Genomic DNA, 27,206 nt, shown 5'->3' with positions numbered 1-27,206 from the left:
TGAAGAGTGGGCTTTATGATTGGAGACATGAAAGTGCACAACAGCCCCCTTAAAATATATTAAGGAGGTAAACACATACAAAGTCTATTGTCTGTCTTCAGTCTGAGATATGAATTGACTAGAAATGATTAATAAACACAGTCGTCTGCTGTCATGGTGAATTAGGATAGCAGAGCTAATCAAGGGCTTCAGAATTGTAGCCTACTTGGAATTTCATTTGTCAATATCTGTTCTGCTAACAAGTGGAGCAGGGTCAGGTCCCATTTAAATCAAGTTTAGTCTCTGCAGGATTAAGCAGGAATTTAATGCCCTTGGCTCGATTTTTTTTTTTTTTTTTTTTTTTTTTTTTTTGCCTTGAACTGTTTTAAACTAACACTTACAGTGCAACTTTGAGACAATAACTTAATCATTTTGCATGACACTTGAGCATGGTTCTCAACCTTTTTTTAATACTGCTCTCAAGTGTCGTAGGCTAAAAATAAATCCGTAAAATAACAGAAAAAGTAGGCTAGCTTATTACCCGGACATTAGCAATTTTACGGACATTTCCGTTAACCCTAAACACAACACAAGAAAGTTTAAAATACAAAATACAGTTAAAACAGCCTGTAATAAATAAATAATTAAAATTCTTTCAAATTAATACATATCTCTAACATACAGACCAGTTTAAGTAAATTATTGACAACATTTTAATAGCCATAAAAGCGAACGTATTTTATTTTCTACATCGTTATTATTTAAAAAGATAAAATAGGCCTATTTGTATCATGTGAAACGAGCTGTATGGAAGCTTGTTTCCGCCACGGAATAACAATTTAAAAGATTGCTACTTTTTTCTCACTCGCAATTTGGAATTCTTTTGGAATTGTGAATTTATCACGAAATTAAGATAAAAGTAGAAATGACCTTTTATTTTTTTAATGCAGTGGCGGCCTGCTCATGTTGCAGTGTGCATAGATATACAGAATAAAGGCCTTTATTATGTATATCTATGGCAGTGTGAGTCGTTGGTTGGCTTCTGTTGTTACGGCAACCGTTTTGCGCACCAGAAATCTGTAGAAAAAAAATTGTGAGATAGCATTTTATGCCCTGTAGTTTGGAGTCATGGACGTGATCGAAAAGACAACAAACATAATTGCAAATGAAGCAGAGGAGGCGCTGATTTCAAAAGAGATTGAGGAAATACGTCGGTAAGAAGTATTTTGTTCTGCTCTCTTGTAGCCTAAAACAAGCTGTAAAGTTGCAGAAGGCATCCAAGATCAACTTCAGCTAAGTTTTGCCGGTGAACTATGCCGATCTTTTCACTAGGGTAACTGAACTTAATTTCACCACACGATCTTTCTCCTTCTTCAGGTATTCTCTGTCCAATCAGTTGAGGGCAGGTTTTTTTGGACAAGATGCCTGTGTCCAAACTGACGAATCAGAGCTGCCAAATATAAAGATTCTCGCTGCCGACACTGCAGATCTTATGAAGGTGATACCCGCTACACAGTAAAATCGGCAGTGTAAAAATTGCAGTGTTAAAAGTTATTAATTCCCAAAGAGTTAAATTAACAATCAACAATGTTAAAAAACACTCCTCTTCAGTGTAGTTACAAGTGTAATTTTATTTTTACACTGAAAGTGCAAAAAAAAAAAGCGCCGAATTGTATTGACTCCGCCCCTCGATGACTGCTGTCTCGAAAGACGACGACGCCATTTTATCTTCATGCGAGCGAGACGGTAGGTTGAATTGCTTTTTTCTTTCTAAAATAAAAAAGTAAATACACTTGTTAACATTTTTGGTAAAATATGGTGGTGAACACATTTAGAAATGATAAACTGCGCGTTTTTGTCAGGATTAAGGAAGCTCGTCAAGTTCATGAGATGCAGAGATGTAACGTTACAGAATGATGTGAAGGTTTCTCATGACGATTTGATTTCCTGGATGAAGGTGATTTAACGTTTAAAATACGTTTGTATTATAAATTATATTTGTATTACAAATATATTTTTAGCTCATTTCATTTTGGTTTGTTGACAGAAAGCCTTCCCGCCCTCAGTCGCGCCGAGGCCTCAACCGGTCTTACGACAAGCCTGGCAGTAAAGTTGATGAGGAGGTCTGAAACAGCAGCAGCATTTGGGCCTCTTTTTTCTGCGCAGATGAGAGAATTCTTCAAATGGTAAGTTTATATTCGTTTTGTGTGTATAAAAGTGGCTGTGTTATACATGAACGCGTTAACGGTTCCGTTTTTGTGACGCATGCGCATTATTAACAGCTCGTTTAAGTATCTTGTAAATTAGCGCGCAGTGCAAACAACAAATGCACTTTTTGTAGACTGAGGTGAGGGAGCGTTTAAAAACGTTTTATTCGCCCTATGTTTAAGTGAGAATTACATATCTGTATGTTTGTTCTTATCACTGAATATCATGTCGTCATATCTGCGCCGTCAAGACACAAACATACGAACTTCCCATCAAGTTTTTTTTTTTTTTTTTTCAAACATTGTGAAAGTGCATTAAAGCTAATCTGTAAATCCATCTGTCTTTCAATTCAGTTTACAGGTAACATTTGCGTATGCACTGGCAGAGCATACAGGTACTTTAGTTTGAAATCAGTCTTTATCAATTCATACTGCATGTTATTTTGGGATAAATTATGTCCTAACTATTTATCTGTCTGCATTTTATTATTATGAATCTGTATGTTCTGTTCACATTATAAATACCATTAATAAATTATGGGTAAAATAAATTCTAAATGCGTATTAAAATCAAGTTAAATTTAAGATGCCTTATTACTCATTTAACTTATATAAATGTATTCAATAATCAGATTAAATGCACATTTTGAATATAAATAATTTTACACCCATGCTTTATAGACATCTCTCAGCATAATCGAAATTAAGGGTAATCACAATAATCACAATTATTTTTACCTTATTTACAGCCCCAATTTAAATTGTATTGCATTACTGAATTTTGGAAATATTAGCATCAACTGACATATTTTTTTCAAATCCTTTTTCAATAGATTTGTCCCAGAACCCTCCAGTGTCAAGTGAAGGAAGCTCCTCTCATGAGATTGCTACAGAAACCAAGCAACAGAAATTAAGACGAAAGCAACAGAATGCTGAAGATGAATCCAGAATCGTGAGTGTCATTATATTTTATTCTATGTGCAGTACAAATTTTAATACATGACGAATTAACATGAAACATTTAAACCTAACTGGGCAACCACACAATGCCTTTGTTCAGACCTGAAATGTACATGTGTCTTGGGTGATTGATGTATCTTGATTGTCATAATTCATGATGACACATCAATCACTATGTCATTGTGTTAATTCAAGATATTAAACTGCAAAAAGTTAAAGGGTTAGTTGACACACAAGTGTAAAATTGTTGTAATTTCTCACCCTCATGTCATTCCAAACCCGAAAAGACTTTTGTTCATCTTCGAAACTCAAATAAATATATCAAGAATACTGCACGCAACTACCACTTTGACACTTCAAAAAGTTCATAAAGAGATCATAAAACGAACCCATATGAATTGAGCCATTTAGTCCAAATTTTCTGAAGAGACTTGATCGCTTTGTGATGAATAGATTGAATTTAGACTTTTATTCACATATAAACATGAATCAACCAACATAAACAGAAGAAAAAGAAAATTTGGACTAAACTGCTTGGTTCATGGATTAGTTTTAAGATCTCTTTGTTAACTTTTTGAACCGTCAAAGTGGTAGTTGTGTAGCTGTCAATGGAGGGAAAGAAAGCTGTCAGATTTCATCAAAAATATCTTCATTTGTGTTTCAAAGACTAAAGAAAGTCTTGCGGGTTTGGTACGACATGAGGGTCAGTAAATTACTGAATTAAAATTTTTGGGTGAACTATCCCTTTAATAAAAGAATGTGGCCTAGACCTCATCAGAACAATCGAATCTCAATGCGTCTTGGGTGCGTTTACACCTGTACTTCGAGTTGTTCGCTTGTGCAAGATGAATGTTAATGCCAGGTGTGAACGGTAATACTCTGTGACTACACAATCATCTGAACAGAATTGTTCCTGAGAGAGATGGTTGTCATTATGCTATGTAACTGTTTGATTGTTTTTGTTTTGATTTTTGGTTAGAAGACCTCCGCTAAGTTCCTGGAAAGGCTTCTCCCAAGGCCTTCAAGGACCTGATTGACTGCAGAATCTGCTGTGCAAGATGATGAAAATGATGATTCAGGTTAGACTATAGTTCAGAATAAGATTATCTATACACGTTCATTGCATGAATGCATTTTGCTGAAGTTGTCACGTGTTATTTAGAATGGGGCAGCGATCTTGCATCAATTCGTCTCCTGCAAGAGACCTGGAAAGATGTCCTCATATCAAGCTGAACAACACCTTGTCGTCTCCAAAAAGGTACATTTGGACATTTCTGTCACACTGCCTATTGTCTGCCTCAAAATATTGCCATTTTGTGTTGATTGTATTGTGGAAAACGAATATAAAGACGGCCAATTGGAGAGCTGACTTTGAGTGTTATTTTTGTCTTTGGCAGGGACCAGCATACAAGACCACCTTGACTGCATTGAAGAGACCACACAGCATACCTGCTCGCGGCCGGTGATGCTGATATGGCAAAAACTCAAATACTACTTCCTGTTCGCTGAATGGGACAAAGAGGAACTGCATACATGGATGCTACACAACTGTTGACAAGTAGTTTTCTGCAATCTTGTTCAAATCTACCTGTCATATTTCTTCATGTCTAGGCAAATTAACATGATTTTATGTTTTTTCTTGACTTTTTTTTTCTTGCAACTCCTCATGAATGTGATAATTTGACCTTTACACATCTGGCATATGTTATAAAGGAGCCACTTTGCCTATTTGTTAAATAAACTTTGGATTTATACATCTGTCTGAAGACTCTTGATTTTATCTTGTACATTGACACTATATAATAGTGTAAATAGTTTTTGCACTGAACAGAATACTTATAAATAACACTTATAGTGTAATCCAATAGTGTAAATCCAATGGAATTAAATCAACACCAGGGGTGTTAAAAACCCCAAGTGTAAAACTTAAACAACAATTTAAGTGTAACACTTTACACTCGAAGTGTAATTTTTCTACACTGTAAGGTGCTATATTAACACTGTAAATTCAACACTACAAACGGTGTACTTTTTACTCTAGATAGATTGGGACCATATATGATCCGGAGTAGTGTTAAAATTAACACTTTAAGTGTTAATTTGACACTGCGTTTTTTACTGTGTACCTTTAGATGAATAGTTAGTCCCTTATTATCGTAAGGTTGGTTTGTTCATTCATAACACTTAATAGGAAGCAATCTGTCAGCTATCAATCAATCGGCAGCCATCTAAAAAAATCGTTTAAAAATTACATGAGCAATTATTTTAGGAAGGTGACAAAATGCAAATTTGTCTTCTTGTCTCAAAAAAGACCCACAGAAAGCTGATACTGTGTCAGTGCATTCCGCTAGATACACCCAGTGAATTCATTCATGCTGCTGGCTTTTCATCTTATTAGTTCAAGATTCTTCTAACTTTAGCTCTGAGTGGCCTCACTGTGGGCTGCGCAGGTCCCATGCTGAGAGGGCATATGGTGGCTTTGTGGTGAAGAACAGTGCCTTCACAAGGAATCCTCTAGCCTGCAGAGTTAAACATATTGATTAGCAGGCTTGCAGCCGAATAAACGGTCTACTAAATGCGTTCTAGTTCCATCACTCACAGTGATGGTAAAGATATCCTCTAAAATATTGTGATGGCAGCTCAATAATAAATTAATATTTGTAGTTGGGAGTTAGATTTTTTATTTCCTACCTAAAGCAAGATATTCTGTTTAAAAAATATTTTATTTTATCTCAGGAAATGCACTTGTTTAAAGAAGGCACTGAAAAGAAACTGAAAATAATAGGTTTTCAGTATGAGACCAAACTGCAGGAAGAATCTGATGCCCTTTATTCAAGAATGAATGAGAAAATCCAAAATCAAGAAAACTTCTACAAAGAGGTCTGTATTCAAGTTTCATCAATAAATGTGTTTCTTCTGTAAGGATCATTACTACTGCATTGAACCTGACTTCAATTTGGTGTCTGGTTTATTTTAAGAAAGTATCTGTTCTCCGGAGAAGCTATCAGCAACAGCTCTCTGATGCCATGCAGGTGATCAAAGCCAGCTATAAGGTAAGCTTTTAATGAGTTTGGAACATCAACAAATATTTTGTTTTTAATTTGATATTATTGTTACAAAATTCACAATCTCATAATCGCATTTCTTAAAGAATAAGGAAGACACTGATCTGGTTTGTGATGTTACTGATGGAAGAGTAAAGGACCTCCTAAATGAGCTTCAGGAGAAGAACCTGAAGATTGAGTGTATAAGTGAACAGCTGAAGAAATACGAGGTACACACACTGCCATTCATCACAAAAACACAATAGCGTTTCGTGTTGAACTGTAGGCCTGCATGTGTGTAAATACATATCAACACAAAGAAGTAATGGAGAAGGACCAGAATGGATACGATCAGAATGTATGTAATGCATACACTAACGTTCAAAAGGTTAGGGTCAGTAAGATAAAAAAAAAAGTGTTTTAAATAAGTTTCTAATGCTGACAAAGGCTGAGGTGCAGCAAGAACACTAATATTGTGAAATATGATCAAAAATATCGGTTTTCTAGAATACATTTAAAAATGTAATTCATTCATGTGATGGCAAAGCTGAATTTTAAGCAGCCAATACTCTTTTTTCAGGGTCACGTGATCTTTCAGAAATCATAATAATATGCTGATTTGGCTCTCAAGAAACATTTCTTATTATTGTCAATGTTGAAATTGATAATAATAAGATATTATATATAGGCTATATAAATATATAAAAACAATTCTGAGGGTAGCTTTTGCACTGAAGCATTACTAGTGCATTTATCATTAATGATGTCAATATGATTCTTGATTGCTTAAATGTCATCCAGTGTGTGTTGATATTGACCAGCAGGCCGGTAATTATTGTTTAGTGGCCTGCTCTATTATGGCCTGAAGTGTACTTGGGAGTGGCCTGGCCCCATGGCCATACACTAATAAGCAGGTTCTTGCGTTCCACAAAGTGAAATCAATTACTTACCTTTATGCCCTTGCAAAAGGGGTTTACATGCAACATGAATGAGCTATCAGGTGCCAATAAGTGAGGTGTCTATTATTAGCCTTTTTAATAGGATGCCCCTCTCACTCCGCCTGAGAGAGTTATCTCTCACCCTTAGTGTTTGAGTTCTGTCCAACCAAAACGGCTGCTTGTGTAGGCAGATGGCTGGGAGAACGGCCATACAAAACCTGCCACTCAAAGTGTAACAAATGAGTGCAGCCCGGCGGAGTTGAGCTTTGTTCATTGTGCTAATGAGAACTCTCACGCCCACAGGAGAGACGCATGGCTAATCACCTGTAGTTCTGTTACTGCAGCAGATGGTGGAGCCAGAGTTAAAGGTTGGGCTGTTCAGACAGGGTAGAAAGATGTTCCTTGCTTGGAGTACAATTTTCTTTCCTCTTTGATGATGAAAAATTAAGTTCAGCAAGTATGAATGAATCCATAAGTTTACTATCTCCGCCACTTCCTCACAGTCAACAGCAGATGATGACAATGAAACAGGGAGGGAAAGATGAAGTGACTACCCTGCATGGAGTAATATTTCTGTCATGCCTGATGCATCAATGTCCATTCCTATTAGTGATAGAGTAATCCTCTGGTCCATGACATGTACATCATCATCATCATCTGACCGTCACATTCTGGGATTAAATCTGTAAAAAAAAAAAAAAAACATATGCAAGATTTCATAAATCGGTACATTTCGTTAATTCTGTGTGACTAAAATGGCACCATGACTTGTATGTTGAGATGATCCCAAACGTGACAAAAAAGAAAAATCATCAAACGTAAAAATAAACTTATTGGAATCAAAAACTCTTCATGATCGCAATTCCTTATGAATGAGAGTGAGAGACAGAATGAAGAAAGTGAAAGAAGAAAATCCTTTGAAAGCCTTTGAACGCCTGCACAATCTTAAGTGTGACAGGCATGCAAAAGCCCTGTTAATGTTCGAGGCATGAATGGTTGCTGCGGTACAAAGTAGAGGGCCAACTGCGTGGATATCACAGGAACCTGATGGGTTCCATGCGGCTCCCAGTCTGCAAACTTCAGAGCGCTGACATGTGATGTGATCCTGGTGACACAGGCAGCGCTGCTACTGAGGGACAGCACAAAGGCAACAAGCCCCCCCGGGAAACTGTGCTCTCTGCGAACCCCCTGGGGCTGCTCAGCCATCCTCCAATCGCCCCCCTCAAACCCTGGCTCTGCCGAGCTTGTTAGAAAGCACAGCCCAGACTGTGGGTGGATAGGCCCCAGCTGCCTTCCTTGACTTCCAGAATAAATTGACCTGAATGACAGGGGCACACAAACAGTATGATATGTATTATTCCTGTCAATAAAAATGTCCCCATGAATTATGGGCTTTGTATGTAATGTACTGCCGTCTTTCTTCCGGGCAAGAAGAAAAGGCCGAAAGAGAGAAAAGGAGAAAAAAAAGAGATTGCCTTCTTCTAAGTGTGTTTGCTTTTTTGTTTCTCGCTTTTTATTATTCAGGGGGAAATGGTAGGAGGCAGAAAGTTGTACGATTGCTTTGTGACTGAATGGCACTCATATTTGCCACGCAGCTTGAGCGGCGTGGCTTTTGTTTGGCGCTGTAAAGGAAAAGTTAAAAAGGACTTGTGTCATTTTTCAGATCGGCACCGAGGGAGCGGAGGACCTAGAAAAAAGCAGACTGAAGTCAGAGAATGAAAAGCTAAAAGATAACATTGACTTGTTGCACGTCGAGCTGGAAGAAATTCACAGAGTCCTGGAATCCAAAGAGCAGAGTCTGGGTAATGTCATGTTTTTGATGAACCACACACACAAAAAACACGTTTCATTTTTTTCCCAGTGGGGTTTGGGACAAAAACAAACATTTGTCACAAATGCTTGTTTGGGAAATATAGACTCTTTCCCTTATCTGTCCTGGTGTGTGATGTAGTTAGCATTCAAAACGCAATGTTTGAGGACACTTGTCAGTCCATAGCTATCATCTCACACTCTGTGGGAGTCTGTGAGGAGAAAGCAAACACAAGACAGGTGTATTCTCAAGGGTCAGGCCTTTATCTCTCATAGTGTTTGATATTCATTCATTGCTTATGTAACTTTGGTAACCGTCGGAATATTTTATGCCACTGTTTTTTTTCTGATTACGCATGAACACCTATTTTTGAAATGTTACAAACCAACATATCACCCATTTTATTGGAACATAAAGTCCTTTTATGTATCTCCATTCAGAATGTGAAGAACCATCTGCTAAAGTGTTTTGCATTGGCTGTGACTAAAGATAAGAGCTGTCCAGGTCTTGAGTCTCTAAGGAAATAAAAGCACTTTGGCATTAACACACACTTGGCCCTTGAACTTAGTGGTTTGTGTTTGGTCAGTGCATGTGAGTGGACGTGTCAACAGCATTGCACCAGGTCAGAAGCTTGTCAGGACCCTGAGCCAGAACAGGTCATGCAGGCCAGGACTGGGCTTCAGTCCACTGACCCAAGACGCAAAAGATGAACAAAGACAAGTGGATGTCCTGTCGTTGTGCTCCTAACATCAACCTTTGTTTCTCTTCTACATATTGTCCTTTTTTTAAACAAATGTTCTCTCTTACTTCTGTCCATCTTATCTTAATTTAGCACAGTTGAAATCGGAGGCGGACAACAGCAAAAAGGCCCTTCAAATGGTATTATAGTACACAAAGAAGTTAAAAACACACTTTTAAGTGTAAAATACATTTATTGCATTTGTTTTATTTATAACACTTTCATTTTCCATTTATTTCAGTTGACAGATGAACATGGACAACTGAAAATGGAGTTAAACTTTGAGAGAGAAAGTGGCAGAGAAAAGGTGAGGTTTATTTTTCACTTTCTGGATTAAATGGTTAAGGCAGCATTTGTGGCATATGTTATGTTATGGTGAGACACTACACTAATATAATAATACAACGGAAGCAAGTTCACATGTTAACATGATTTTAGTGTAAAACTAACCTTTTGTGTGTAAAGTTATATGCAAATGTACAACTTTATATAAAATATGTTTTAGCAGAAGAATTAATGTAAGTGCTTTATAAATTGTAAACTTCACATTTCTGCTTTTAAATCTTCAAATAATTGACCCCTTTCACTTCCATTACATACATATTGTTTTTCCTGTCCCCCCCCCCAGGAAATATTTCTCCTTACCAGAAATGGTTACTGTGTGACATCTAAGATAAATAGGGCAGCATATGTCAGGTTTGCAGGCCAGACAATGTTGTCCCTCATAATTTTGCATGTTTTACTTGCGGGTTAGCTCTATAAGCAAAGAGAAGCATGCCAGCGGAGCAAATTACCATGAATTAAATACTATGCAGCAACTGGTGCATGAGAGAGAACTAAATTATTTTATGATATGTGATCAAGCACAGCTGAGGATATCCAGCATCAAGCTGACATTGTAGCATGTTGATATTGGTAAAACATTTGGCGAATGGACGTGGGGCAGCGTTTTTGACATGTATTGATATAGTATTGTTTATTTAGTGTTTTATCTTTTGTGCAGTAAAGATGAAGTGTGTGTGAAGTAGCACTGCGTGGTGTTAAGATTGGGGCCATGCCAGAGTTTATATTATCGCACTACAGTAAGAAACCATGTGGTCCGAGTGCTTTGTTGTGCATTTTGAATACGCTCTAAGTTGGACTGCTGCCTTGTATTCATAAGTCCTTAGCTCAAATGCGAGCCTATTGCTTTATTTTATCATCAAAACCTTTAAATACAATATTAATTCATTTAAAATTGTTTCAGAATGATGAATTGTTCATTTACATACTTAAAATACAGACAGTTTTACTGAAAAATGTGGTTAGCAAGTATCATTTTACACAGCATTTGATTTTTTCAGTTGATTGCGAGGAACAATATGCACCACGTTTGCCACACAATGGCTGGAATTAAAATATGAACACAGAGGACAACGTAAAAAGAGTGTGAAAGACTCTATGGTACTCAGCCATTGAATCCGGCCACACAGAATCTAGGAGGTTAAAAGTCTCCCTCTGGCCTTGCAGGGTTGCTGGGAGACAAGCAGCAAGGGTCCTGTCAAAGCTGGCATAATTTACCCTGCAATCAAACGCTCATATTAGCACAGCTCTTCAGCAGAGTAAAGAAGAGTATGCATGCAGTATGCATACAGATGTTTATTGTCACTTTAATTATTTATTTATTTAAATTGTTTGTTATTACATACAGTATATCACGGAACCGCTAAATGGTGAAGGAAAAAAATATGAGATGGAGGGAAAAATATTTGTCAATGCTTTTGCAAATGTTTTAAGTTCCCTCACAATTTTTTTTTCCCGTTCTGCCAAGAAACTTTGCGATGGCTCGCAAAGAGCTAAAAAGGTTTTGCTGATTTGAACATTTACAAGGGAACGTAAAAGCTTTGACTTATTTTCCTCCCATTTATTTTTTTTCCCCCAACACCATGTTCCTTTAGGTTTAGGGGCTCCATATTTACATAGCTCACCACTGAAAATTAAATAATTGTTGAAATACATAAATAAATAAACAAACAAACAAACTAAAGTTCTGCAATGAAGATTTTTTTTTTAAAATAAGGAAGACATTTAAATTTTAAAGGGGTGGTTGATTATGATTTCACTTTTTAAACTTTAGTTTGTGTGTAATGTTGCTGTTTGAACATAAACAACATCTGCAATGTTACTATGCTCAAAGTTCAATGCAAAGGGATATATTTCCTTTTACAGAAATCGCTTTTTAAGGACTACAACAAACGTCTAGTAGGGACTACAACGAGCTTCTTCCCAAGTTGGTGACATCACAAACCCTAAAATTTACATAAATCCTGTCCCAGGAACATGCAACAAAGGGGGTGAGACCATGTTGGGCTGCTTTAGAGAAGATGAGTGTTGTCGCAGTTTTTTCCACCCCAGAAAAGGCTGACAAACTAAATGTATTTTAAACACTTTTCCTGAACATTGTAACCACAACGTTTGTCTTTGCGCTGCACATTTTATGGAGAACAGCAGACATACAGAGTAAAGTTACAATGCAGGTACAATACAATAAATATTGTACATAACAGTTAGGGCTGCACAATGTATCGAATTTATCGAAATATCGCAAATGTATATATCGCAATATGCATATCGCAACAGCTTGCAATAAATGGGGTCATGAACAAAAGACAAAGCTTAAATTTTTTTATAGCTTTAATAATTTTTTTTGCTTTAATAAGTATCAGGATATATTTAATTCATACAGCGAAAACTAAGCAATGTTTTATTTTTATATTTTATGATTCAGTATCTTTTATTAAATAAACCTAATGTAGGATAACCTGAAACCCTTTGTTTTACACTGATGTTAAAATAACACTTCTTATGCTACAGTAAAACACTGATGTTCACTTTCAGAAGTTATAAGGATGTTTTTTTGTCATAAAAAGAATGTGAAACACATGTAGGTTATATCATTTTAAATATATTTTAAAGATAATTTAAGTTTATTTTACACACTTTAGGCATTATCGTATCGCATATCGCATTATTTACGGAGTTATCGCATATCGCAATTTTCTTCAATATCGCACAGCCCTAATAACAGTTAGGGATGCCCCGAATGTTCAGCAACCGAAATTATTCGACCGACAATATATTACAAAAGCCCTTTCGGTGTTCGGCCGATTAAATAAAAAGACAGAATAGCCTAAATTTGACTGAACAATGACGTTTTTGATGACGAGGCGCGCAGCTCACGCTTTATGAATCCAGCAAACATGTCGTCAGTGTGGAAGCATTAAAGTGTCCGAGAAAGACGCGAAAATGGTCGTTTGCAGACAGTTCTTGAATTGTCGAGGGTGCATCTGCAAAAACGTAGGCTACAGCACTATTTAATGTAATTCAAGTCAGCGACACGTGTGTTTAACAAGAATCTTCAAAAAGGGTATCAAGTTATAAATTATGCGCAGTAAGTTGTGAAAAAATAACTAATGTTGTATCGGGCATAATTACGCGCACCAGAAGCGCTCTCTCAGACAGCGCGCGATCCCGAATTCACTTCTCTTTGCGCCTGAATGGTAAAATACTGACACACAGGTGTCAGTCAAACTGCCCATCATGTGGAGTAGCTTATCTCACGTAAATACAGTCGGTTATGGCTTAACCGCTCGGTGAAAACCGGATGTGTCAGTGGCTATTACCGGTAGATCCAAGCATTTGGTCTTAAAATGACAGCAGCCTTAAAGGAGAACTCCGGTCAATTTTAACATTGAGCTAATTTTTTTGTAAATTTGGAGTGCTGTCAATACAGAGAACGACAAAAATCAGTGTTGCCTACACTGTGTTATCCTCTTTTTAAAATTTGCACCCTGTTGACTTCAATGGGGCAAGTTTTAAACCTGCTTTTAGCCTCTTAACATCCTTGATATGTCATTACAAGTGCCCAGCCATGTTAGATGATTCTTTCAGAGTACACACGAGTGAATCTGACTGCAGTAGATGTGAAAGATATGAATAAAAATGATGTTATTTCAGCCAGTGCAAATACCTGTATTTACATCCTGTTTTCGGTCGAAGTCCAAAGTAGTCGATTGTTCACGTGGTTTAGTTACCTATGATCACGCGCGTGAACTCGAAAATCGACTACTTTGGCCTTCGACCGAAAACAGGATGTAAATACAGGTATTTGCACTGGCTGAAATAACATTTTTATTCATATCTTTCACATTTACTGCAGTCAGATTCACCCGTGTTCACTCTAAAAGAATCACTCACATGGCTGGGCACTTGTAATGACATATCAAGGATGTTAAGAGGCTAAAAGCAGGTTTAAAACTTGCCCCATTGAAGTCAACAGGTTGCAAATTTTAAAAAGAGGATAACACAGTGTAGGCAACACCGATTTTTGTCGTTGTTCTCTGTATTGACAGCACTCCAAATAAAAAAATAAAATAAAAAAAAGAGCTCAATGTTAAAATTGACCAGAGTTCTCCTTTAAATACCTGTCTGTGTCATATTAATGTTAATCAAACAACAAAAGATGCACTTTTTTGTTGTAGGCATACAAACGTTACATTCTTTCAGCAATTAGTTATAGATGGTCAAATAAAAATATTAGTTTAAAAAAAAAATTAAGTTCTACTGTGCTTTGTTGGTATAATGTCTGCTGGAATGTAAACAAAATATCCATTGTTAAATAAATATTTTTAAATGTTCAACGTTAAATAAATATTTTTAAATTGTAGTTTTGTAAAAAAAAAAATTTTTTTAAAAGCAAGACAAAATAGTAAAACACACTTCTAAAAAAAATAGTACACATTTTGACTATTTAATTATTGCAATGGTGGAAACATTTTCAAAATAAATGGGAAAAATGCGATAAACCGTGTTCGGTATTCGGCCTTCGGCCAAGTGTTTCATTTTAGGCTATATTTGGTTTCGGACAATAATTTTAATTTCGGTGCATCCCTATCAATCAACTTTATTCAAGACACAGAGGTCCATATAGAGACAACACAGTACAGATATATATTATTTTTTATAATATTACAGTATTGACGAAGTGTTTGTTTACTGTAGCTTTTGATTTTGTAAGACTGTTCTTAATCCATGATTTTGTGATCGATAACCAAAGTTTTCCGGCAAAATATGATTAAATGGTGGATAACACCGTGTCTAATCTACTAGAAACAAACAAAAAACATACCACTCTGAAACGTACTGAAATCCGTTTACAAAGTCCGTACATGAAATCCGTTCTGCACGATCCTCCTGTTCGTTACCATTGATTCAGAGTCTGAATTGGTTTGAAATTGACGCCATCTTTAATGTTTACATCTTCTTCTTCTTCTTTATTTTATTGGCGGGTGGCAACCGGCATTTAAGGTGCATATCCGCCACCTACTGTGCTGGAGTGTGGGCCAGAAATAGAAGCATCTTATCACGATAAAAATAAATAAAAATACAACCTCTACTTTACCTTATTTCTACCTTTATAATAACTTCACTGATCAATTAAATCCTTTTCTTTAAACCAGTTTCTCTCAAAAAGTTAAACAAATCTCCCATTATCTTATCTCCAATTTTAAAAAGATTTTTAAGGTTCAACATATTTTCCCCAAATTTCAATAATTCCTCTTTTAACTTTTTCCTTTGATTTTCATATGACACATTCACTAATCACATGTTCAGCTGATTCCTCTCCCCTTCCACAATCACACAAACATGTAGGGTGCTTTTTCAATAAATACATAGTTTTATTTAATCCAGTGTGTCCTAATCTCAAACTCAAAATAATGCTACTTTCTTTAATGTTTACATTTGAGCACAGCTCGCGGTTAAAAGGGGGCGGGACATTTCCCGAACATGCGCTAAAGCGTTGCCAATCACAACACACTGGGCCAGATAACCAATCACAGCACATTTCGTATTTTGGAAATTACGCGTTCCAGACAGACTGGGGAAAGGGGAGCTGTAATAATGTAAAATGTGTGAAAAATAATGCGTTTTTTAACAGTCGAGCACGAAAACATATTATAGTACACTCCAAAAACAAAATCAAGACTTCATAAAAGGGCATTCATATTTAGAAATTTGTATTGAATATATTAGTATGCACATTTGTATAATTTAATATATAGGTATTGTATGATACTGTTTTCAATTACTTATTTTGGTTGCACAAAAAAAAAAAAAAAAAAAAACGTTTCTATCCCTTTTTTTCTGTTTTAAAGTGCTTTATAATAGATCTCAGTTTCAGATCAATGATGTTATTCCGGCTCTTCACATAATAGTGAGTGGACAACAAAACCTGGTAGGACCAGGAAAGAGGCTAATGGAGCAGGTGGTGGCCAAACACACTCCATGCAAACCCTGGTTGAAACCACTAATGAAGACTTCCTTAATGTTGTTTGAGCCATCAGGAGAAAGGGATTATCCATATTTAGTGTAGCTGTTCAGATTGGCCTCTTTTCAGTCTTGCATCCTTTGTTAAGCCGCCCCTTTGTGCTTTGACTGACAAACTCAATGTTAAGGTCTAGCGTGGTGGCTATACATAAAAAAAAAGTTAAAAAAAGTTTTATTTCACCATTTTATTGTAGGGCTGGGTATAGATTCAGATGTTCCAATTCGATTCGATTTCGATTTGCAAGCTCTCGATTCGATTTCGATTCTTGGTTCGATTTTTCGATTTCGATTCTAAATCCACAAACCTGTAAATTAAACTCTTTTTATTTTAGGTAGCCTACATTAAAACAGAACCCAAACTCTATATTTCAATTGCATATGAATAGACCGTTGCATGCCTTGATCAAACAGGATCAGTTTAAATTACTGGTATGTTTAAGATAAAACAACATAAAAAAAATTATTTATAAAATCTCACAGCATTAGCTGTAACATGGAGGCAGCAAGCCTATGAACAGTGTAGGAAAACTAATACTGGCTTTTGGGTGATAAATATGAAATAAATATGGGAAAAAATCGATTCGTGGCCTTTGAGAATCGACTTTGAATCGACCACATTTTAAAAAACGATTAATTGAAAAATCAGTTTTTTGCCCAGCCCTATTTTATTGTGGTGACTTTGATCAATTGAGCAGAACATTTGTTTCCAAAGCCAAAGGGTTGCAAAAAAACCTATAATGAGAGGCTAAAGCCCAGGCCAGAGTGGAGTGTGAAGCACAGCTGGGTGTAAGCTTCGCCTCTTTGAAAAGTCACCCAAATGAATGGCCCATCAACCACACAACTGCCCTTGTCATCAGTACCATTGGCTGACCACTTCTGAAGTTTTAACCTGGGTGTAAATACTCCTTAAATCCCAGAACTTTTGGGATGGTTGTGATTGTGAATAAGCGAGCAACATGAAGTCTCTCACTGTCTGCTCTTGTTTGTGAGATAACATTTAAATTTTCTTTTGCAGATAAAACAGTTAAAAGAGGAGATGAAGAAAGAAATTGCATGCATTGAAGCCTCACGCTTGAAGGAGGTGAGTATGAGACGCAGCTGAACACATGCTCAGATACGGCACGGACTTGACTCAAGTCCTATCAGTCTCAGGATGTTTGGAGGTCTTGAACTCTTGACCAAAGGACGGTCCCTCCATTACTCCAGACAGCAGTGTCCTAAAGTAAAGACGGAGGATAAGGTGCACACGCAGTGTCTAAGTAATATCGATTGTAGCCATGATTCTTTAGTTAAAATTCAACCCGTACCAACAGTGAAACGCATTCATTAACAGCCCTGAGTGATGGATGACAGCTCTCTCTCCCTCTGTCAAGTGGAGATCTCTGTCTTTTTTCATCGAATACACATCTAAAATGTCTTTTCTATCACGGATGTGAATTACAACCTGGCTAAGTTAAGTCAATTCTTAATTCAAGCTATTAATGCTCACCTACACTATCGTTCAAAAGTTTGTGGTCATTTAGATTTTTACATTTCTTTTAATACTTTAATTCAGAAAGGACACATTAAATTGATCAAAATTGACATCAGTAAAGACATTTATAATGTTACAAAAGATTTTTATTTCAAATGCCGTTCTTTTGGACTTTTTATTCATCAAAGAATCCTGTAAAAAACAAAACTTTTCCACGAAAATGTTTAGCTGCACAACTGTCAATGCTGATAATAAGAAAATGTTTCTTGAGCACCAAACCAGCGTATTAGAATGATTTCTGAAGGATCATGTGACACTGAAGACTGGAGTAATGATGCTGAAAGTTCAGCTCTGCTATCACAAGAATACATTACATTTTAAAATATATGTAAATAGAAAACAGTTCTAGTAAAAAATAAAATAAAATAAAAATAGAGTTATAAAGTTGTAAAAATATTTTACAATATTACTGTTTTACTGTATTTTATAAAATCATGCAGCCATGGTGAGCTTAAGAGCATAATAATCTTTTTTTAAAAGTATTAAAACATCTTACCGATCCCAAACGATAGTGTATAATTTGTTATAGACACTCATTGCTGACTATTATATTATATTATATTATATTATATTATATTATATTATATTATATTATATTATATTATATTATATTATATTATATTGTATTATATTATATTATATTATATTATATTATATTATATTGTATTATATTATATTATATTATTTATTATACAACATATTTTATACTTTATGTATATTAATTATAATTATTACTGTATAATAATTATTATAATTATTATATTTGTTTACATTTTTAATTTATATTTTTATATAATGCTATTTCTCATACTTACCTTTAAATAAACACACTATAAACTATTATTGTAGCTGATATAGCCTTTATAAAAATGTCCATAGCATCACGGCTTCTTGCACATCCTTCTGTTTTTTTATTAGCTTGTTCATGGCTTGTTAAGGGGGGAGGGGGGGAATCAGGACGATGACTCTGTCAACATGCTGACCGCATAGAGGCGGCCGAGGAGGTGGCCAGTGTGAATCCCTGGCCTCGGTGCCTAGGAGAGGGTGGAATGTGGCATGCAGCTGACACAACACGGTGACAGGCTGGAGTGGGTGATGGGGTACAGCTGAATCAAAGTGGACAATAAGCTCGGTTTAAAGTCCACTTCATAAAGGGCACCCTTACAATGAGCTTGGCCACTGTGGCTAGTTATTATGGAAATGTGTGGAACTCATCTTTTTTTATAATGCCCAAGCTTAAATTTGAACTGGCACGTGCCTGGCCCTGTATAGATATGACTCAAACTTGGATACAATGTTCAAACAGTTTGATTTATTTTCCTTAGAAAACAATAGTTCTATAAACATGTGGTATGTGCTTGAATGATTAGAGACATGATTTTTCATGTCATTTTAATTGATAATGGGTTTTTTTCCCCTCACCAAAATACGCACTACAAACAAAAGTTTAGGGTCAGTAAGTTTTTTTTCTTTTTTTTTTCCTAATTAATCAAATACTTTCATACTTTCAAACAATGATGCATACGATTATATTAAAGATATGTATGATGTCACCAAAGATTTCTGTTTAAAATAAATACTGTTCTTTTGAACTTTATATTAATCAGAATACTGAAAAAATGTGTCACTGTTTCCGCAAATTTTTTGGCAACACAACTGTTTTCAGCCTTGATAATTATAAGAAATGTTTCTTGAGCACCAAATCAGCATATTGGAATGATTTTTGAAGGATCGTGTGACACTGAAGAGTAATCTTGCTGAAAATTCAGCTTTACCTTCACAGGAATACATTACATCTTAAAATATATGTATATACATTAAAACAATAAATATATATATATATATATAAATGAAAATTATCGTATTTTTGTTCAAATAAATGCAGCCTTGGTGAGCATAAAAAAACCCAAACTTTTGAATGGTAGTGTACATGGAATATATCGGAAATGTTCAGAAGGTTATTCTTCGGTTTAATGGTCAATTATTCATTATTTTATGTCTAAACTATATATGTGCAGATGCTTTCATCAAACTAGTAAGGAAACAGACTGAAGTGTAACAGGCCTTCATTAGTGTTCATTCTCAATATAGAGTACTTCATGAGGCCTTACACAACTCTCTGTTGTATTGTCACAAATCAACACCTACTCCTTTTTGCACACAATGGGTCTTTGAACAATCTGGCAAGGAAACTTTCTTTTTCCCATTCTCTTGTTTTCTTTGGTTAGGATGAAAGAAAAAGGGTGGACTGACATCCTTTCTGTGTTGGGTTAGACTAACAACACACTCTGCACCCACTCTTACTAAGAGAAACTTAAAAAGGGACTCCCACGTTCTGTTAGGCCTTTTTGGGGGAACACGGGTGTAAAAGTGGATGTCCGAGCTGACCTCAGGTGACCTGACCTTCACACTGCTCTGAACGTATGCACTCAATCAGCCAACATGACATTCCACAAAGCTGTGTCAAGCCTTGATTGGACATGCCACACAAAGTGGACATTTGGTGTTAAAATGACCCTTTGTGAGCTATGGACTGATATAATGACACACCGAATATGGCCCTCCATTTAAATCTCTATCAGAAAACAGATGAAACTTTAAAGCCATTTCCTTTCTTCTAAGCTGAGGTGGACAGGCACATGAAACGTGTTGCTAGATTCAGTGGACAGTTCACCCAAAATTTTTAATTCTGTCACCATTCACTCACCATTATGTTGCTCTAAGCCTGCTATAAACTTAATTTCTCGTGACAAACACAAAATGAGATGTTTTTATGAACGTTGGAGTCCAAACAACATTGGACCCCACTGACTTTCATTGTATGAGCAAAACACGCTGAGCCATTTCTCAAAATCATAGAAGAAAAAAAGTTAAGTAAGAACAGAATATTGGAACATGCATTTTTGTGCAGCTGTGAAACAATATGTATTGTAAAAAGCGCTAAACAAATTAACTTAATTAAATACAGGTTTGGGATGAGTAAATTATGACAGAATTGTAATTTTTTGGTAAACAATCCCTTTAAGATGTAATGCAAAGACACAAAAGTAACATTTTATTTGTACTCCTTTATTGACTCACAATTACTAGAAAGGCTTCTTTGTAATTTTAGTATGTTTGTGATTCTCCCATTTTCAGAAAGCTGCCACTGAATTTGAGAAGCATAAGCTAGCAGAACTTGCAACCATGGAGGTACACTTCTCTTTGTTGAAGTAGCATACACGCATCCATAAACTTCTCTGAATCTGAGCATTATTTTTCTTTCAGCTTCTTGGGGATACTGAGCTGGTTCAAAAAATGAAAGAACACAGAAAGACTGAAGCAGTGCTGAAAAAGGAGATTGAAAGGTATAATACAACTTTGAAAGAGATCAATCTTACAGTACTTGTTCTTTCCACTGCCCTCTGTTGTTCTTATTGTTTTTAAATGTTATCAGGCTCAATAAGCAGTTGTGCTTGTCCAATCAGGTGTGGGAAAAGAAGTTTGAGATTTTAAGACAGAGGTACACCCTAAAGTTTTGTAACTCCGATTTTTGTTTCATTCGGATCCATGAGTTCTGCTACATTGATTATTTCTCTCTTAAGTTTCCATGCCATCAAGGATGAGATGTTTTTACGGCAGACTTTGCAGCGACAGGAGGCCATTCTGCACAACGCCTCAGTCAGTTTTGCGGTCAGTAGCTTCTCTGCGAGCATGATATTTACACCAACACGTCTTTTGCTTCATCAAAGCTGATCGTACCATTCTGAAAGAGGGAATGGAGCTTTAATCATGTAACCCTTAATGAAATCTGCACCTGTGGCCTGTCCCGCACACACACACACACACAGAGAGCACATATACAGTAGAGGTTAACCCAGAACAGACTTTAACAGGTGCATGCCCATTAAGCCCCTCATCTCTGGCCTCAATTGGTGAAGGCTGATGAATATGCATAAGTTTTGTTTTTGTTTTGCTCTGCACCCCATTTAGCAGGCGAACAAATGTAACTCGGCTCACCTCGTTGTGTCCTGCCTGTGTCAGATGTCACAAGAAATGCACATGAAAACAGACGATAATGCCTTAATAGAGACATGTACTTAATGTTTGCCACTATATATGTTATTTTTGTTGTATATTGTACAATACCGTTCAAAAGTTTAGGGTTAGTAAGACTTTTTAATGTTTTTGAAAGAAGTCACTTTTGCTCTCCAAGGCTCCATTTATTTGATCAAAATCACTGTAAAAACAGTAATATTGTAAAATATTATTACAATTGAATAATTAGTTTTAAAAGGTAATTTAGTCTTGCGATGGTAACACTGTATTTTCAGCAGCCAGTACTCCAGTTTATATGACACCGTTTTCAACTAAAACCGTGAAAAAAATTATATGCGTTTTGGCCGTTTATTTAGACTACAACAGCATTTTGGGGGCCTGAAAATGCAAACCTTTGAAAACTGGTTTCAAAGTTTTGGAAAATGATACATTTTTGGAAAATGATACATTACACAAAAACGCAAATTTGTGAAAACGGTGACGTCATTCGCGTATTACTTGTTCAGTCAATAGACGCATCGTTTTTCTTTACAAAGTGACATTGCCAACTACTGGCCTGGCATGCATAATACAGCATTTTTTATCGTTTTGTGGTTCCATGTAAACGAGGGGTTGTTTTGACAATGTTGTTTGTGAAAAACGCAAAGAAAAAAAAGTTTCCCTTTTTAGTACATCGCTATCATGTAAACGTACCCTTAAAATTGGGGAGTTTATCACACTGAGCATCTACAATGTTAGGTGGAAATCTCTTTTCTAACCCTTTAAGCCGATTTTGCTTCTCTGTTTGTGATTAGATCATTTTGAGGGTGTTTACACGACAACAATGTAATAAAAACGGTAAAAAAAAATTGACTTTGATTTTTCTGCGTACAGACGACTTGTCAAAACGATCCCGTTCACAAAGATCTGTGACCATGACTTAAAAGGCTGTGTTATGCATGCCAGGCCAGTAGTTGGCAATGTCACTTTGTAAAGTAAATGCACTTATAGACTTAACACGTAATACGTGCTTTCACAAATTCTCATTTTTGTTGTTTAGATGGAGACGATAACGGTATAATTTACACAAACTTATACTCTCTGAAAACAGATTTCTAAAGCTTGTGCCAAATCACCGTTGTCATGAAAAATGAACGGCAAAAACGCATTAAAAGTTTTCAGCTTTTAGTTGAAAACAGTGTCATTTAAACAGCCCTTCCATCAGAGATGGCAGAGAGAATAGAGTTATACTTGTGAAGATCAAATATTTAAAAAATGTCCTTAGTAATAATACTGACTTACTGTATGAGAAATGGTCCCATTGCTTGAAAGGCTTTCATGATGTTTTCATCAAACTTTTAAGCTTGTTTTAATTTTTAGCTAATAGTTTGGAGTTTAGCAAATATCATGACCCCTGTAAAAACAACTGCATCTATGTCCGCATTAATAAAGTGAAACCAACTTGAGAAATGAGAAAATGTGAGATATTTCAAATGTCTTTTTTTCTTGTAGATGGATGCTCCTTGCTCACCACAGCAGAAGAGTCCAGCAGACGATACTGTTAAAAGGTTGTACCTAAACAGCAAAGTGGCTCCTTTGGTAAGGAACCTTCCAACTGAAACTGTTCTGGTTTTGTTGTGATGGACTTTGTGGCTTAAATGTCCCTCTGCTCCAAGCCACGTATAGATGCTGGAGGCCAGCAGAAAAGGGACAGGGTCGTGGACATCAGTCTACAGAGTGAGAGAGGTGCAGATGCTCTCCCTGGATTAGGTTAGTGCATGGTCATCCTGAAAGAGATAACAACACAGACAAGTAACTAAAAGATCTAATTTAACTTGATTACAGTTGTCGTATGGCATTAACACCTGTCCTCGAATTGACCACATCAAAAAAGATGTTTATACATTGTTCAAAGATAATGATTTGACCAAATATGTCACATCACTTTGAAAAGCTGCCTTGTGCACTATTATCATGTTAGCACTGACACATGAGGAGAAGGTATGAGAAATGATGGAGAGAGTTGTCTTGCCTCAGCTACTTTTTAATCTCTCTTTTGCCTATTATTGACTTTCTGATGATTGGAATCTAGGTTAATGAGCTTAGCAGGCATGACTTGGCTAGATAACCTAGAAGACTTAATTCCTTCTGTCAATATGGAAGCTCTACACAAATATCTGATGCACAGAAGCTAACTAATCAATCTGCCCAAATTACAGCGCTGTGCCGTCGGTGGATTTCAACAGGCCAGTAGTCATAGACTATAAGTGTATCATTGGTTTTGCATTAGTTTTTATTGCACATTTTTGTTGATTTAATGGATATATACAGTATATAGTTATTTCAATTACATGTACACACTACTCAAAAGTTTAGGGCTTGTACGATTTGGAAGTAATTAATTTTTATTTAGCAAGGTTGCATTAAACATAAATAAAAAGAGACTGTAAAGACATTTATATTATATACTTTTATTTAAAAAGCATGCAGTTCTTTTGAACTTCCTATTCATCAAAGAATCCTGAAAAAGTATCACTGTTTTCACAAAAATATTAACAGCGCAACTGTTTTCTGCATTGAATAATAAGAAATGTTTCCTGAGCACCAAATCAGCATATTAGAAGGATTTCTGAAGGATCATGTGACACTGAAAGAGTAATGTTTCTGAAAATTAAGCTTTCATAATATAATTTTTTTAAATGTATCTTTGATCAAATAAATGTATCCTTGGTGAGCATAAGAGGGTGTATGTATGTGTGTTTATAAATTAAATAATAATAAAACAAATATATCTATGTGTGTATATATATATATATATATATATATATATATATATATATATATATATATATATATATGTATATATATATATATATATATATATATAAAAGCAGTAAATAAAAAAGGATATAAGCATACGCTTCATGTCTAACCCTCTGTATATTTGCTTAAGTACTTGTGAAAAGTGTCTTCCACTTGCAAGGCTCTGGATAGAGATGTTTACAGGCCACTGCAGTAGTTTATAGTGGGTCAGCATGAAGGGGGTCACTGGTCCTCTGTCCAGAGGGCCTGGCCAGTGACCTCTACAACTGCTAGCCGGCCCATGTCTAAATAATGGGAATCTGGTCCATACATCACCACTGACACACAATAATTGAGACACTGGAGATAAGGCACCGGCTACTGAGGGTCTTGACACTTGGGAAGAGTTGGCAAACATTGTTGTCACACAGCAGATTATGTTTATTCAGTGTGTCACCAATCTAAGGTGGTGTGAATAATTTCAAGCCTGCACTTTTACAAGCTTGTATTTGGACATCCAAGCCAAGGCTGTCTGTCTGTCTGTCTGTCTGTCTGTCTGCCTGTCTGTCTGAGTGTTCTTATTAGCTGAGCCTAATTTTTTAATAATGAATATTGTCTTCTACAATTAATCTGATTTAAATGCCGATATGTTTGATTAAGGAAAATGCCACAATTATAATAATAAAAAATAATATAGTAAGTATTCAACTTTTTACCAACACTATCATAGAGAGTCGAATTTATGCAGTAAGTTAAAATCTCGCTTTTTTCTAAAATATTTAAATGTTCCCTTTTTAACATGGCAAGTGCATGGATTCAAAGTCATTCGGCAAATGATCAAAAGAAGGGGGACAAGACTGCTTGGACACAACCATAATAAATTTTTCTTCCTTTTTTGTTCATGAATACGTCTGGCCCATATGCTTTTCTGCAGAACTATTTGAAAGAAGCATTTACAAACCCAGGCCCACCACATTAAACTCTATAACAATCTTCATTCATGGTAACTTATCAGACTCAATTAATCAACCTCAACAATGGCAATTCTGATGTGTTCAAGCAACCTGAAAGGCATAGGTCAGCACTGGGGCAGTCCTGAGCTTGACTTTTTTTCTGCACTTAAAACTATGTAGCCTATTCTGTCATCAGCAATTATTAAGACTCTTTTTACCTCATATTTAGACCCACACCCCCCAAATTTTTAAAAAATAAAATAAAATGTCTTAAGTAAAACAAACAACTTTCAAAATGAGATTTTTTTTCTTTTTCTTTTCCTCTAAAAGGCTTCAAAGCCCTGCAGTTGATAAAAAGCCTCTCAGTCAGTCTCAAAGGAGCATGTCTTCTCCGCTGCAATGTGAATGGTATTGTTATGGCTATTCCAGTGGGCTGAAAAGGGGTAACCACTGGTTTGATTCGGTTACACGGTGTGGTTAAGTTCTCCCTCCCACCGCCTTGGTGTCTATGGAGGGTCCGTGACCTGTTTTGAATCGGCCAGGGAAATGTCATGTTGCCCCTCCCATGGGCAGAACTCGCATTCACTTGATTGGTACAAAAAATGACTTGGGATGGTTAAAAACCACAGTTCCTGCATCACAATTTATAGGTGCTCTAATATCAATAAAATCTATAATTTACTTTTGATATTCAGCTATATGGCTGGTAATATGCACTACCTTGTAATTTAAAACTAAATTAATAATTTTGGATTCTTTAAACTGGTTTGGTGTATTTTAGATTATTTTAATGGGCACTGTTGATTTAAGGCTTTTTTTTTTTTTTTTACGAAGTGTTTTCTTTAATTGCAGATTCCCAGGTGACCCTTGCAGACGAAGAAGATGAAGTATAAACGGGAGTTCGTTCTTTCTTCTAAACAGGCAACCACACTATAGATTAAAGCACACTACATTTGAAATAGAAATGGCACCAAGAACGATTACTATAACGATAACTAAATGTGTGCACACCAGCGGACGATATCGCTGCAGTTATGTCGATTTGTGTTTTAAATGCTTGAGCTCTTAAAAGAAGGATGGATTCTGATTGCTGGAAAAAATCGTTCTGAAAGTGATTTCAACGAAATCGTTTCTCTGTGCCGTTATCGTAATAGTTGTGGTGCGGACTCTGCTATTCTTTTATATTTAGAACGATTTTTAGAACTATATCTTTATCGTTATCTTCCTTGGCGTGAACGGGCCTTTAGTCATGTTTGTGTCATTTCAAAATTTGACTATGTATGATAGTCATATTATAGAACAACTTTTTTTCTTTATGAATCAGAAATTTGAATTGTTTTTGATCTGAAGAAGGAAAGACCTAGTTAGAGTGAAAATAGAATGAACAGTCTAATATATTTTAGGATATTGATCTGTATCAGCTGCTCTACATACAGTAATAAAGCATTTGCACAATAATTCCTGTCAGTGAAGATATCACGGCACTCCACAGTGCGTTTGAACTTTTTTTGGCATGTTTTCAAGCAAAGCAAAGAGAAAACTTCAAATCTCTTTAAGTAAATTCATTGGATTTCCCCCATAGGGAAGCCACACAGAGCTCCCATTAAGAGAAAACAAAGGCTATCATGACTTTAACTGACTGTAATTGACTGTGCTGTGAATGGACTCAGTCTACTGCAGCTCTTAAGCCTGAATGCTGTTGGAGAGGTGCAGACATGAGTAACTGTATGCATTCTTCTGCCACAGTAAAGAGTGCTCCAAGAATGGGCTTTCGCTTTCCGCATGCCGCATACAGCACAAAACCAGCGGAATGCACAGCTTTGGAGGCCATCTCAATGGCTGTGAAGCCGAACAATA

The 27,206-nt window shown here is 36.1% G+C and overlaps 1 protein-coding gene across 1 annotated transcript; it reads left to right on the top strand.

Moving 5' to 3' along the window:
- Positions 1-1,006: 1,006 nt before the first annotated feature.
- On the top strand, positions 1,007-26,802 carry cUnh10orf67 (chromosome Un C10orf67 homolog). Its single transcript, XM_079614527.1, has 16 exons — positions 1,007-1,193; positions 1,357-1,477; positions 5,883-6,026; positions 6,125-6,199; positions 6,298-6,420; positions 8,792-8,930; positions 9,771-9,817; positions 9,919-9,984; positions 17,059-17,124; positions 20,716-20,769; positions 20,845-20,924; positions 21,014-21,079; positions 21,162-21,249; positions 23,107-23,193; positions 23,271-23,364; positions 26,202-26,802. Exons 1-16 carry the CDS (start codon positions 1,108-1,110, stop codon positions 26,240-26,242), a joined length of 1,377 nt encoding a protein of 458 aa, XP_079470653.1. The 5' UTR covers positions 1,007-1,107; the 3' UTR covers positions 26,243-26,802.
- The last annotated feature ends 404 nt before the right edge of the window (positions 26,803-27,206 follow it).

The sequence above is a fragment of the Phoxinus phoxinus genome, assembly GCF_949152265.1.
Source record: "Phoxinus phoxinus genome assembly, chromosome: 5".
In the NCBI taxonomy this organism is placed as follows: domain Eukaryota; kingdom Metazoa; phylum Chordata; class Actinopteri; order Cypriniformes; family Leuciscidae; genus Phoxinus; species Phoxinus phoxinus.
This window is presented reverse-complemented; position numbering and strand designations above follow the sequence as displayed.